Source organism: Galeopterus variegatus, unplaced genomic scaffold (genome assembly GCF_000696425.1).
Source record: "Galeopterus variegatus unplaced genomic scaffold, G_variegatus-3.0.2 Scaffold147, whole genome shotgun sequence".
NCBI classification, from domain to species: Eukaryota; Metazoa; Chordata; class Mammalia; order Dermoptera; family Cynocephalidae; genus Galeopterus; species Galeopterus variegatus.
Window position 1 is genome coordinate 847,566 of NW_007726258.1, and position 14,234 is coordinate 861,799.

Below are 14,234 nucleotides of genomic sequence, written 5' to 3' on the forward strand. Positions count from 1 at the left end.
AAAATTTGATGCTTTAGTTAGTAACAAAGCAACATACTTACAATTAAATGGGACTTAGATTGAAAATTGCTGCAGGTTTAGATGATAGCAGAGTTCTTGTCTAAAGCAGAAGACAAAGCCTCTTTCAAAGAGGATAGGAGGGAACTCAAATTTTCTGATAATAGTTTAACTTTTTCAGAGTTATAGTAAAACTAGCCTATACTAAATAGTTTTTGGTAGCTGTGGTAGTTAACTTGTCTGTTTTATTCCTGAGCGTTTCTATAGCTTCCATTTTGCTTTTGGTGATAGCGGTACAGTGATAGGGAGAAGTAACTTAAAAAGAACCCTCCCTATCCCCGCCCTGGGCCAGGTTTAGGTTGGTTGGTTTGTTTTTAAGATGACTGGTAAGGGGATCTTAACCCTTGACTTGGTGTCGTCAGCACCACGCTCTCCCAAGTGAGTTAACCAGCCATCCCTATATAGGGATCTGAACCCGTGGCCTTGGTGCCATCAGCACCACACTCTCCCAGGTAAGCCATGGGCTGGCCCAGGTTTAGGTTTTTTAAGTCAAAAAGAAAAGAATAGTAGCAGGTTAGAGGAAATTGGTTCATCTTTTTTTTTAAGAAGGCAAAGATGAATACAGTTACTTCCTGTTTCAAAACACAAGTATGAAAGAGGCCCATGAGTGGGCTTTTTAAGGTTAAAGACAGGGTGCTAAAGAAGGCATCCAGTAAATGATAGCTAATTAAAACATTTTTATGTCTAGAAGCTGCAAGATAGGAGCACACACAGCAATGAGAGAATGCAGGTGGAGCAAATTGGAAGTCAGGGTTTTAAATAAATGGCTGTGATGTAATAGTTAATAATGGCAATCTAGGGTACTGGAGTAAGTGTAACAATACTGTGCAAATGAATAACAATACATTATTTATTCTCTCCTACTTCTCAAAAAGGATTTGATCTGGCTTACAGTATAAAAGCTATACAATATGAAAGTTTTGCAATACAGAGGACAGTAAAAATAAAGTGAGAAGTTATAATCACTTAGAACTGGAGAAATGATTTCCCCAAGACAAGAGCCTATGTTATGTTATCAGCATTCACAGCAGTTTTTTTCAAATGTAAAGTTGCAAATTGGAGAATCTCACTAGAATGCAACCTGGAGCCATTAAGCATATGTGGTATAGGCCAGCTGTGATATAAGATTATGACATCACACAGTTGCATCTCAGGGGATAGTGATCTCTGGCATATCAGCATCAGTGAGGTGGTGAAAACAGTAAAATACAGTTATCACACAGTGCTCTTTCTTTCAAGAAGTCTTATCAGCAATTCATCTCTGAGAGGCGTTAATGCAGTGTGGTTAACAGCATGAATTCTGAAGCCAGACAGCCTGGCTTAGAATCCGAAGTGTGACTGCTTACAACAAGTGTGTGTCCTTCGGTGAGGAATTTAACTTCTTTGTCTATGTTTTCTCATCTGTAAAATGGGACTGATTATAATCCTACAGGATTTTACAGGATTGTGAGGATGAATGTAAAGTGCTTAATATAGACCCCATGTATAATCATTGCCAAATAAATAAAAGCTTTTATTATTCACAGTACAGCACTAAACACTGAGTCAAAATGGTAACTGAATTCTTCCACGTATTTGTTATTTTAAGGTTCTATGATAATTAACTTCACAAAGAATGTATTTAATTATAGGCATAATACATTCACACTAAGTTTGAAATAGTATAGAGGATGTAATATGAAAAGTAAGTATCCCTACCCCAACCTCTAGTCTCAACATCCCAGACTTAATTTTTTGCATCCATCTGGAAATCATAATGTGTATATGTATGTATAAATTTTTTCACTACAAGATCAAGCAATTTTATACAGTCTTCTGTATCTTGTTTTATTTTATTGAAAAATTATTTTTTGGTGGCTGGCTGGTGTAGGCATCCGAACCCTTGACCTTGGTGTTTTTATCTTGTTTCTTTTCTTTTCTTTTTTTTTTTTTTAAAGATGTCGGCAAGGGGATCTTTACCCTCGACTTGGTGTTGTCAGCACCACGCTCTCAGAAGTGAGCTAATGGGCCATCCCTATATAGGGATCCAAACTCGTGGCCTTGGTGTTATCAGCACCACACTCTCCCAAGTGAGCCACGGCTCCTTTATTTTGTTTCTTAAATTTTAATTTTTATACTGTAAAATATACATAATTATAATTTACCATTTTAACCATTTGTAAGTGTACAGTTCAGTGGCTTAAATATCTTCATATTTTTGTGCAACCATCACTGCCATCCATGAACTTTTTTCATCTCGCAGAAGTGAAGCTCTATACCCCATTAAACAGTAACTCCCTGTATTTCCTCCCCAGCTTTGGGCACCCACCATTCTACTTTCTGTCTCTATGAATCTGACTACTCTAGTGCCTTTATATAGGTGGAATCATACAGTATTTGTCCTTTCGTGTCTGGCTTTTTTCACTAAGCATAATACCATCAGAGTTTGTCCATGTTGTACATATGTCAGAATTTCCTTCCTTTCTAAGGCTCAATAATTTGTTGTATGTATACATCACATTTTTATCTGTTCATCTGTTGATGGACACTTGGGTTTCTTTCACCTTTTGGTTATTGTGAATAGTGCTGCTATGAACATGAGTATACAAATACCTGTTCATATCTTGCTTTTTTTCACTTAATATTTCTTAGAGATCTTTTCATATTATTTTAGCGGCTGTTTTCTCTGGTTACTATAATATCAGGTACACTGGGATATATTTTACCAAAATGGCATCCTGGGTCTTAGCTAACATTGGACAGTTTTATGTTATATCTTGGAGAATCAGATTTATAAAATACTATGTAATACTTAAAAATTTTTTTGTTTTGTTTTGGTGGCTGGCTGGTATGGGGAACGAAACCCTTGACCTTGATGTTATAGGGCTGCACTTTGACAAACCAAACTAACCATCCAACCCTATGCAATACTTTGAAGGGAAAATATTTTGTTTTCTAATTGTTTAATTTCAATTTATGACTTTTAGATGTGGCCAGTTAGATAGTGCTCTGAATGAAGCTACTAGCCGTGTGAGAACACTTGAAAATAAGAATAACTTACTGGAAATAGAAGTGGTAAGTACTCTTTTTTTGGTGGTAGTTCTAGTGGCTTAATGTTAAAAAGCCTTTTTATTAACTGAATTTGAGAGACAAATGAATGGTTTTATATAACATTGGTTATGTGTTTGTCTTCTTAAGCCTGTCTTATCATTAAGTTTATATTTTGAGTGCTTTGGCTTCATATGGTACTATAAACTTTTACCCTTTTAAAAAAATTTATTTACTTTTAAAATTGGGATATAATTTTCATACCATAAAACTCACCCTTTTACAATCCAGTAGTTTTTAGTATATTCAGAGTTGTGCAACCATCACTAACAATTAATTTTAGAACATTTTTCTTGCAAATAAACTCCACATCCCTCAACTGTCACTTCCCACACACTCTCTTCTTCCCAGCCCTGGCAATCACTACTGTACTTTCTGTCTCTACGGATTTGCCTTGTCTGGACATTGATGTTAATGAAATCATACACTGTGGGGCCTTTTGTGTCTGGCTTCTTTCACCTTGCATGATGTTTTCAGGGTTCATCTATGTTGTAGCCTGTATCAGCATTTCATTCCTTTTTATGGTCAACTGATATTCCATTGTATGAATATACCACATTTTGTTTATTTAGTCACAAGGCGATGAATGTTTAGGTTGTTTCTACTTTTTGGCTATTAAGAATGATATTGCTGTGAATATTTGTGTACAAGATTTTATGTGCACATATGTTTTAGGAATGCATAAACTTTTACTTTCTTAGTAATTTTTTTTTACTCTTAATAATTTTTAAAAAATGCATTACCAAGTTTCATTCTTCTACATGTAAACTTATAAACAAAATTTTGGTGGAAAATGTCTCTTTTGTTTTGTACATTGTTTCTGTCTTTGTTGCTCTTTTAGTTATCTTTGTCTCTTTCTAAACTGTAAATTTCATGAAATCAGGGACTATTGTCTGTCTTGTTAATTTTATATTTCTAGCACCCTAGTGCCTGGCACCTAGTGGGTATTCCAGAAATGATTGTTTAATGAACAACATATTAGATGCATTTTGAATTTTCTCTATTTCCATAGTAAATGAGAGAATAGGTTTAAGAAATGATCCCCCCTGCCAAATATTAATGTTGAGCAACAAATTCCAGTTATACTTTAAGGATAATTTCTCTAATAGCCATGATTATTTTTTCCTCATTAAAGTGATCCATAGGAGAGTCCAGGTATCACGGTACTGCACACAGTGGCTTTCTGTCGATATTTTATGATAATTTCACAACAATATTAATTCTAGTAGAGAAATACTTTCTGGACTCTGCATCCCGGGATAAACAAAATATTAAATTTGCTCATTTCCATTTATATGTTTTGTTTTATTACTTTTATATTTTAATGCCCACAGTTTATTAGCTATTATTGAGACATCTGTTTTTTCATTTAAAATAATTTATTATCCTCGTCTGATTTTGTAGAATGATTTGAGAGAACGCTTCAGTGCAGCCAGCAGTGCCTCCAAAATTTTGCAGGAACGAATCGAGGAAATGAGAACAAGTAATAAAGAAAAAGACAATACCATTATTCGACTAAAATCTAGATTGCAGGATTTAGAAGAAGCCTTTGAGAATGCTTATAAACTCTCAGATGATAAAGAAGCTAGACTAAAACAAGAAAACAAAATGTTTCAAGATGTAAGTAACAAATAATGGTAACTTAATGACATGGTTGGCTAAAAGTAACTTATTTAGATAATGTACCCTTACAAGCTTTTATAACTTTTTCCAAGTTTATTTTAGTTTTATGTAACTTTGCTGTAGCTGCAAATTCATACCTGCCTGATGGTGTCAGTTGGGTCTTATCTTACAGCAGGAAGTCAGAGGTTTAGAACAGTGGCATGACTCCCACGCTTTTCTGTCTCTAACAGGTCAACTTTGGAGTTATCTTAATTCAACATCTGTGTGTCTGGCATGGTAAAATACTATGAAGCAGATTTACAGCAGGCTTGATTAAATTTTTCACTTTGACTTAATTTTACCTAAAATTTAGATTTGTATAACATTGAAACTGGGTGAGGTTTTAGGGTATATATATATGTTCTTTTAAGTTTTTCTTAATATCCTTTTTCATGGTACACCAATAATCTGAAATTATTTAGGCTGTTGAAATTTTCTATAAGTTAGCTTTAGATTTGCTTCTTGTTCCTTTGTTTTTTTAAAAATTTATTTTCATGAATGTAATACATGTAAATAGTCAAATCTCAAATGAAAAACAGCAATCTTCCCCAGTTATTCCTGCCTTGGAGTCCCGTACTCTAGAGGCAATTACTTTCAGCTCTTTCAGCTATTTCTTTTAGTATTTTTCTCCATGATTCTTTCCTGTAAGGAACAGACCTACTTCAGAGCACCACAGCTAACAGGTGTCACTTGCAGCATTATACATCAAAACATCAACAAAGAAATCTGCAAACCGTGCCCCCATTCCACTGGTAGAGAGACACTAGAAGATCCTAATGTGAGGATTAAGCTCTTTGTGGACAGAAATGCTCTCATCGCACAAGATACATAGTTTATTTATTTATTTTTTTTAAAAGATGACCGGTAAGGGGATCTCAACCCTTGGCTTGGTGTTGTCAGCACCACGCTCAGCCAGCGAGCAAACCGGCCATCCCTATATAGGATCCGAACCCGTGGCCTTGGTGTTATCAGCACCGCACTCTACCGAGTGAGCCACGGGCCGGCCTGTTTTTTCTCCATGTTTCTAAATGGTATATTGTGCTTTAATTTTTTCCATTAATTTCAGACATTACATACTGATTCCCTTCTTTTCAAGGTGGTGGTTTGGCTTTCTTACACCATTTGGTCCAATATAAACAGTTTTCCTTTTTCCAATATGGTTAATATATTAAATTGATTCTAAGATGCATATTCTTTTATATTTTAATACCTCTTTACCCTATAGTGTCTTTTAATTAGCAATATTTCCTTTCTAACTTTGCAATTTTTAATTTTTCCTTTTTCGGTAGTACTTAAAGTAATGGTATGATTTATAATCTATAGTGTCTTGGATTTGAAATGATAAAAAGGCTGAGTGTCCTTTCCCTTATTTGAAATGCTTGGGGCTGGCCATTTAGCTCAGTTGGTTAGAGTGCAGTGTTATAACATCAAGGTCAAAGGTTTGGATCCCTGCGCTGGCCAGCCACCAAAAAAGAAAAGAAATGCTTGGGACCAGAAGTGTTGCAGATTTCTGATTTTTTTAGATTTTAGAATATTTACATTATATATGAGGGTACTTCAAAAAGTTCATGGAAAAATAGAATTAGATAATATGAATCCTTCCATGAACTTTTTTTTTTTTTTTCCTTTTTATCTTTTTTACTGACTGGTAACGGGATTGCAACCCTCGGTGACGCGCCTGTACCGGGGACCGGCAACGGGATCGCAAACCTCGGTGTTGCGCCTGCACCACGCTCAGCCAGTGAGCGGGAACCGGTCTCCACATGGGATCCGACCCCTCCGCGGGAGCGCCGCCACGCTCCCAAGCGGAGCACTCTCCAGTGCGCCACCGGGCCGGCTCCATGACCTTTTTTTTTTTTTTTCGGGTCCGGCAACGGATCGCAACCCTCGGGGTTGCACCCGCACCCCGCTCAGCCAGTGAGCGGGAACCGGTCTCCACATGGGATCCGACCCCTCCGCGGGAGCGCCGCCACGCTCCCAAGCGGAGCACTCTCCAGTGCGCCACCGGGCCGGCTCCATGACCTTTTTTTTTTTTTTTCGGGTCCGGCAACGGATCGCAACCCTCGGGGTTGCACCCGCACCCCGCTCAGCCAGTGAGCGGGAACCGGTCTCCACATGGGATCCGACCCCTCCGCGGGAGCGCCGCCACGCTCCCAAGCGGAGCACTCTCCAGTGCGCCACCGGGCCGGCTCCATGACCTTTTTTTTTTTTTTTCGGGTCCGGCAACGGATCGCAACCCTCGGGGTTGCACCCGCACCCCGCTCAGCCAGTGAGCGGGAACCGGTCTCCACATGGGATCCGACCCCTCCGCGGGAGCGCCGCCACGCTCCCAAGCGGAGCACTCTCCAGTGCGCCACCGGGCCGGCTCCATGACCTTTTTTTTTTTTTTTCGGGTCCGGCAACGGATCGCAACCCTCGGGGTTGCACCCGCACCCCCCCCCACCAGGTAGCGGGGACCAGTCTGTATGTGGGATCCGAACCCTCGGCGGGAGTGCCGCCACGCTCCCAGGCGGAGCACTGTAGCAGTGCGCCACCAGGCCGGCCCGGCTCCATGAACTTTTTGAAGTACCCTCATAGTTACCAGTTGAGCATCCCACACCCAAAAATCCAAAATGCTCCAGTGAGCTCTTCCTTTGAGCATTATGTCAGCACTCAAAAAGTTTTGGATTTTGGAGCATTTCAGATTTTTGGATTTTCGGATTTGGAATGCTCAACCTGTGTCATTATTTGGAGTTAAATTAGTATTTGGTATTTCTCGTGTCTACATAAATATTTTTCAGAGGTAAGCTGCAGTGTACAGTGATTGCATTTCCTTTCTTTTCCAACTTTTATTTTCCCTGTTTTATTTTAATAATTGCCTTATTCTCTTAGTCTGCTTAGTTTTCTATCTGCCAAGTGCTTACTTTACCCTCATCCCCACCCCCCCAGGATGATGATGAAGGCAGGTTAGAGATGAGGCTGGCCATACTAGTGCTTCAGTCTTGGCTGATTGTTCTTTAAGTCTGATATGTGGATATCTTAGGACTAGCCTTCACCATCATCCTGGGAAATAATTTTTTTTTGCTTCTTTCCTGTATTGGGTCTATTGCTTTGTGGATCCTGTGTCTTGCTTCTTGGTTTAACTCTTTGTTTTGCTAGAGTTTATTTCCTAGGAAAAAGAATGCATGGGAGACAATTTCTGAGACCTTCCATATCAGAAAACTTTTATAGTTTGTAGACACAGTTGAATGATAATTTAGTTGGGTAGAAAGTTTTAAGTAAGGAATTACTTTAATTTGTTGTTCTTCTAATCAGTTTCAGTCATTGCCCCATGCCTTCTACCTTCTAGTGATGATGCTGTGAAGGACAGTGCCATTGTGGTTACCTGTTCTTTGTGACCTGTTTTTTCCCCCTCCCTCTGGAATCTTTCAGGATCTTGCCTTTAGATCTTTGTGCTCTGAAGTAACACAGTGATGATGCCTTTGTGCTTTTTCCCTTATTTTGCTGGGCACCAGATGAACTGTTCACTGTAGACATTTTCTTGTTTCCTTTTTCTAGTTTTTTTTCTGTTCCCTCTTTTTGGAATTCCTATTGGGCAGTTGTCGGATCTCAGACTGATTCTGTAATTTAAAAAATCTTTTTTCTGTTTGCATTTCTTTGCTTTTTGTTTTACCTTTTTTTCCCCCCAAAACAAACTGTAACCAGCTTTATTAAAGATACTTTTCATAAACAATTGTGGTATTTTAGGCAAGACATGGGCAGACAATCATTAACAGTATACAACAACTTTCATACTCCCTTCTTTAATGGACTACTAAAATTAGAAAGCCACTAAAAAACCTAGTGAAGTCTTCATTTGATGCTCTGAACAAGGAAAGTTTAGAGTGAGAGTTAAAACTTCGCTGTTAGCATATTTAACAACTTTTCACACGCTGACCCGGACTTTCTTTTTTTTTTTTTTTTTTTTTAAAAGATGACCGGTAAGGGGATCTCAACCCTTGGCTTGGTGTTGTCAGCACCACGCTCAGCCAGTGAGCAAACCGGCCATCCCTATATAGGATCCGAACCCGTGGCCTTGGTGTTATCAGCACCGCACTCTACCGAGTGAGCCACAGGCCGGCCCTGGGACTTTCAAGAAATGAAATTAAAATGGCAGAATCAATCTGAAGATCCACAATCTAGAAAAGGAATTGCTTTTTTTTTTTTAAAAGATGACCGGTAAGGAGATCTTAACCCTTGACTTGGTGTTGTCAGCACCACACTCTCCTGAGTGAGCTATGGGCCGGCCCCAGGAATTGCTTTTTTGATGTATGCCATCTCAGTGGCATCAGTGAAAAGTCCAGATTGCCTGGCATTATGGTAACCTATTTTGCGGGGGGTCAGGTCCCAACAGATTTAAAGGAGTTAAGTCTATGCTGAAGGCAGAGAGGGAGAAGAGGACATAAAAATAAATTTTAGTTTTTCCACACCACAATGCATTTGTGCCAAGGTGGCTGTGTGTCATTATCTGGGAATCCCTCCTCCTGGGAACCAGGAGGGAGTCTCTCCAAACTAGAAGGGAAAGGTGTTTTCCACACATCAGTCCAGTTTTGGAGACATTTTACTAGTGACATATGCCCCTCCTCCAAGGAGAACAACAATAAAGTGTCCTGTGGGCTAACAACATAAGTTAAAAAACAAAGTAAAAGAAAATTCTGCATTTTTATAAAACTTGATTGAAAAATAGTATTTTAAACTGTACAGTCACTAGAAATACAGTTATCAAAAAATGCACACACTTCACTTGGCATCTCCAACACCTTCAGCTGTCTGTGCCTGGTCTGTTTTGGCAACTCCATTTTCTGCAGGGTTATTCTCATCCTCGCCAATTTTTCCTTTGGGTACCTTCTTTCCCTTCTTTACAGGGAACTTTTTAGGCTTAGGCTCTGGATTTAGAGGAGCAGGTGTAGCAGACAACCTTGTGGGTCTTCTCTGTGTTTTGTCCTTCACCTTGGCTTTATCTCGTAGTTAGCATCCTCTTCAGCCCTTCTCTTGGGCATGGTGGCTATGACAGTGGAACATAGGCACTGGATACAGGGATGCAGTGGTAGACGGGCTTTGGTCAGTCTGGGGTTGTTCTTGCCTCTTCTTCACATTGCTCTGTTCTACTTTTTAAAACAGTCTTCTTCAACTTTATCTTCCAACCTTTCTGTTTAAATTTTTATTTGTGCTATAATTCTATTTCTTATTTCTTGTTCTTTTAAACTTCCATAATGTTTTTGATTCATGGATCAACATCTCTTATCTCACTGGGAATGCCATCCTTTTTATTTATTTTTTTTTCTTTTTTAAATTTGCTTCTGTTTCCAGCACTGCCTTTTGTTCCCTCTCATTTCCGTTTTTACCTTTTTGGGTATTTTTAAAGAAAATGTTAGAACCTTTTTTTCTATGGCAGTGATTATTGACTGTTAAGATTGAGGCATAGAAAGCTAATTAGAAGGTAGTTTTTTTGTCCCTGGGCTGGCCGATGAACTGGTGAGAATCATTTTAGGGGACAGAGCAAGGACCCAAATGTTCTGTTATTGGGGAGGAGGACTGGAGCGTGTGTCTCAGTTCCTGTAGATCTGTTCTCTTGGGCAAGTCAGTCTACTTAGAGACTTCTGTATTAGTCATCTGCCTTGGAGGGGACAGCCTGGACTCTAGTGTCCAGGAGCCAGGTGGGAGAGGATAGGAGGGCTTTCAGGATGGGAATATTAACTTAAGACCTCTATTTTCTGTGTACCTTATCCCTGATTCCTGCTGTGCCTGGTGTCCCTTAGTCAAGGTTGTTGGGGTAATCACCTGGATGCACAGAATGTGGGAGGGTCTCTAGACAACCCATCTGCGAGCCCCCCCGCCAACATTCTAACTCCTCGCTACTTGTCAATCCTGAGGCTCTCCAGGGTTCTGTGGTGTGGATTTATTTGCTTCTCATCAGCATCCTCATCTGCAGACTCCTATGTTTCAGCTTTTGCAGACTCCTATGTTTCAGTTTTTGCTGCTTAATTTTCTAAACTTTTAACATCATCTCAGGTGCTGTTATTCTCTTTCCATTCTCTTTGTCCTTATGACCTTGTACTTATTTTTTTTAATAGACTTTATTTTTTAGAATGGTTTTAGATTTATAGAAAACTTGAAAAGGTAGTACGGAAGGTTCCCATATACGCTGCACCCAGTTTTCCCTATTAACATCTTACATTAGTGTGGTACATTTACCACAATTAATGAACCAATGTTAACAAATTATTAAGTAAACACCATAGTTTATTCAGATTTTCTTAGTTTTTACCTATGTTTTTTTGTGTTCCAGGATTCCATCCAGGAAACCATATTACATTTAGTTGTCATATGTCCTTAGGCTCCTCTTGGCCATGACAGGTTCTCAGACTTCCTTGTTTTTGATGACCTTGACAGTTTTAAGGAGTACTTGTCAGGTATTTTATAGAATGTCCCTTGGGATTTGTCTGATTTTTTTTTTTCATGATTAGGCTGGGATTATGTGTTATTGGGAGGAAGACCACAGAGGTAAAGTGCCATTTTCAGCACATCATACCAATGAGCCCTATGATTTTTTTTATTCCTTTACTGTCATTTTAGTTAAGTTTCAAGAGGGAGTAGATATAAACCCTCTGTACACTATGTCATATTTGATTAGAACTTTACATGGCTTTTATTATTGTTCTTAATCACGTGTATTAATAGTATAAATTTAGTATGTAAGAACATGAGTTCCTTGTTCAAGAAGTTTTAAAACTTCTTGTACTTTTCAATTTAATACAATTTCAGATTTACAGAAAGTTGCAAAAATTGTATAAAGAATTTACATATACCCTTCACCCAGATTCCCCAAATGTTAACATTTTGCAGTATGTGCTTTATCACTCTGTACATATAGAGATTTTTTAAAAACTATTTGAGAGTAAGAGATATAATGTACTTTGATCTCTAAATCCGGGTGTGTGTCTTAAAAATAAGGACAGTGTCTGATATAATCACAGTAAAATTAGGAAATTAACAGTAGTATAGTAGTCTTAATCTGTAGACTTTATACAGTTTTTGCAAGTTATCCTACTAAAGTAAAAATTTTTTCCCCTTGTCTAGGACCATTCCAGGATTACATATTACACTGAGCTGTCACATCTCTTCTTTAATCTAGAACAGTTCCTCAGTCTTTCTTTTTCTTTATCTTTTATAACCTTGACAAATTTTTTTAACATCGTAGACTAAGTATTTACTGAACTGTGCTTTCTGGTAAATTAAGTAAAATTTAAAATTCACTTCTTTACTTTCACTAGCCACATTTCAAGTGCTCAGGAGCCACATGTGGCTAGTGGCTATGTATTAGTGCATAAAACATTTCCATCATTACAGAAAGTTCTGTTGGACAGCACGTGTAGAATGTTCCTTTATATTGGGGTTTGTGTTTCTTCACAATAATATTCAGGTTGTCAAAATCTGTGGGAATACTACAGAAGTGGCTTGAGCCCTTCTTAAAGCATCCCAGTAGGAGGTACATGTTAACTTAGTGATGTTAACTCCAGTCACTTGGTTACGGTGGTATCTGCCAGGTTTCTCTACTGTAAAGTTATATTTCTCCCCTTTGGAATTAATAAGTATCTTATGAGGAGATAATTTAAGAGTATGAAAATAACCCTTTTTGTCATCAGACTTTTACTTACTAGTTTTAGCTTCCATTGAGGAGTCTTGCCTGAAACAACTAATTACTGTGGTGGTTATTCTTTCTACATTTGACTGAAAGGAGGAGCTCTCCCTATTCCTTTACTTATTCATATCAGTATGGATTCATGGATTCTTATTTTATTCAGTCAGTTACAATTATGTTTTACTATGATTGTTATCTTGATGCCCATGGTGTCTCAATTTTGTCCAATGGGAGGCATGTCAGGCTGGCTCCCATGTTCTTTTGACAGCTTCCTGTCAATTGTTTGAGCACATCCATACTTTCTGGCACAGCAAGATGTTCCAGGCTCATCTTATACTTTTCTAGCCCCTGCCCTAGAATCAGTCATTTTTCCATGGAGCCCTGGTTCTTTTTAGTGGAGGACACTTATTTAGACACTAATATGTTCACTGCTACTAGCGGGTCATTGTTTTTTTTTTTTTTTTTCTTTTGTCTTTTTCCGTGTCCGGCAACGGATCGCAACCGTCAGTGTTGCCCCCGTACCGGACCGGGGACCAGCAACGGGATCGCAACCCTCGGCATTGCTCCCGCGCCTCGCTCAGCCAGTGAGTGGGAACCGGTCCATATGTGGGATCCGAACCCTCGGGCGGGAGCGCCGCCACGCTTCCCAAGCAGCGCACTATCCAGTGCGCCACCGGGCCGGCCCGCGGGTCATTGTTTTTAATTATTCAAAAACCTACCACAATCATGTTTGAGAAGCAGTGGAATAACAAAGGATAGCTTGTTTATTTGTATTTGGCTGAAGTTATATTAATGTAGCCAGTGATAACAGTGACTTTGGTGTTTTTTTTGGATGGATGGCTGGTGTGGGTATCAGAACCCTTGACCTTGATGTCTTTATGTTATAATACCACACTCTAACCAGCTGAGCTAACCAGCCAGCCCTGCATTTTTCATATCAAATATTTCAAGCATACAGAAAAGTATAGAGAATAATATAATGAATACCTGTCTACTAGCCATCCGTAGATAAAGTTGAAACACTCTCTTCTATTCCTTTCTGTCCTACCTTAGAGGGTACCTCTTTGTTAAATGTGCTCTTTGTTATCCCCATACATTTCTTTTTGATTTTACTACATATGCATGTGTTTATAAACAATATATAGTATTGTTTTATATGTTCTTAAAGTATATGTGAATTGTATTGCATTGCATATATCCTTCTGCAACTTTTTTTTTTCTGTCACATTGTCTCTGAGATTTACCATGTTGATACATTCAGCTTTTATTTATTCATTTTTATTTAAACATTTATATTTGAAATATTTCAGGTATATAAAAAGTATGAAGAATAATATAACAAGTATGTGTGAAACTACCACCCATCTTAAGAAATAAAATAATACAGATACAATTGAAGACCCCTGTGTACCATTTTCTGATCACCTCATCTCTGCCTTTTTGGGAGTAACTGGTCTAACTGTGTGATTGTCATTCCCGTGTCTATCTGTATCATCACCTGTGTATGTATCCTTAATCAGTGTTACTTATTTCTTTGGTGTATCTTAAAAGTTTATTTTATTTTATTGTATTTTTTTTTTTGTCAATATACAATGTGGTTGATTATTGTGGTCCATTACCAAAACCTCCCTCCCTCCTCTTTCTTCCCCCTCCCACCCAACAATGTCCTTTCTGTTCACTTGTCATGTCAACTTCAAGGAATTGTAATTGTTATTTCTTCTTCTCCCCCCCCGTTTTTTTTTTTTTTTGTGTGTGTGTGTGTGTGTGT

At 38.5% G+C, this 14,234-nt stretch overlaps 1 protein-coding gene across 4 annotated transcripts in view; it reads left to right on the plus strand.

Annotated features, from left to right (window-relative positions):
* MPHOSPH9 (M-phase phosphoprotein 9) overlaps nt 1-14,234 on the plus strand; it is a 68,805-nt gene that overhangs the window by 25,352 nt on the left and 29,219 nt on the right. For 3 of the 4 annotated variants that reach the window (XM_008591475.1, XM_008591482.1, XM_008591497.1), the window contains 2 exons: nt 3,024-3,111; nt 4,549-4,764. In XM_008591475.1, the coding sequence (XP_008589697.1) occupies nt 3,024-3,111; nt 4,549-4,764 (304 nt within the window). Of the gene's footprint in view, nt 1-3,023; nt 3,112-4,548; nt 4,765-14,234 lie in introns of those variants that run through there. The other variant, XM_008591489.1, reaches the window with a different exon arrangement.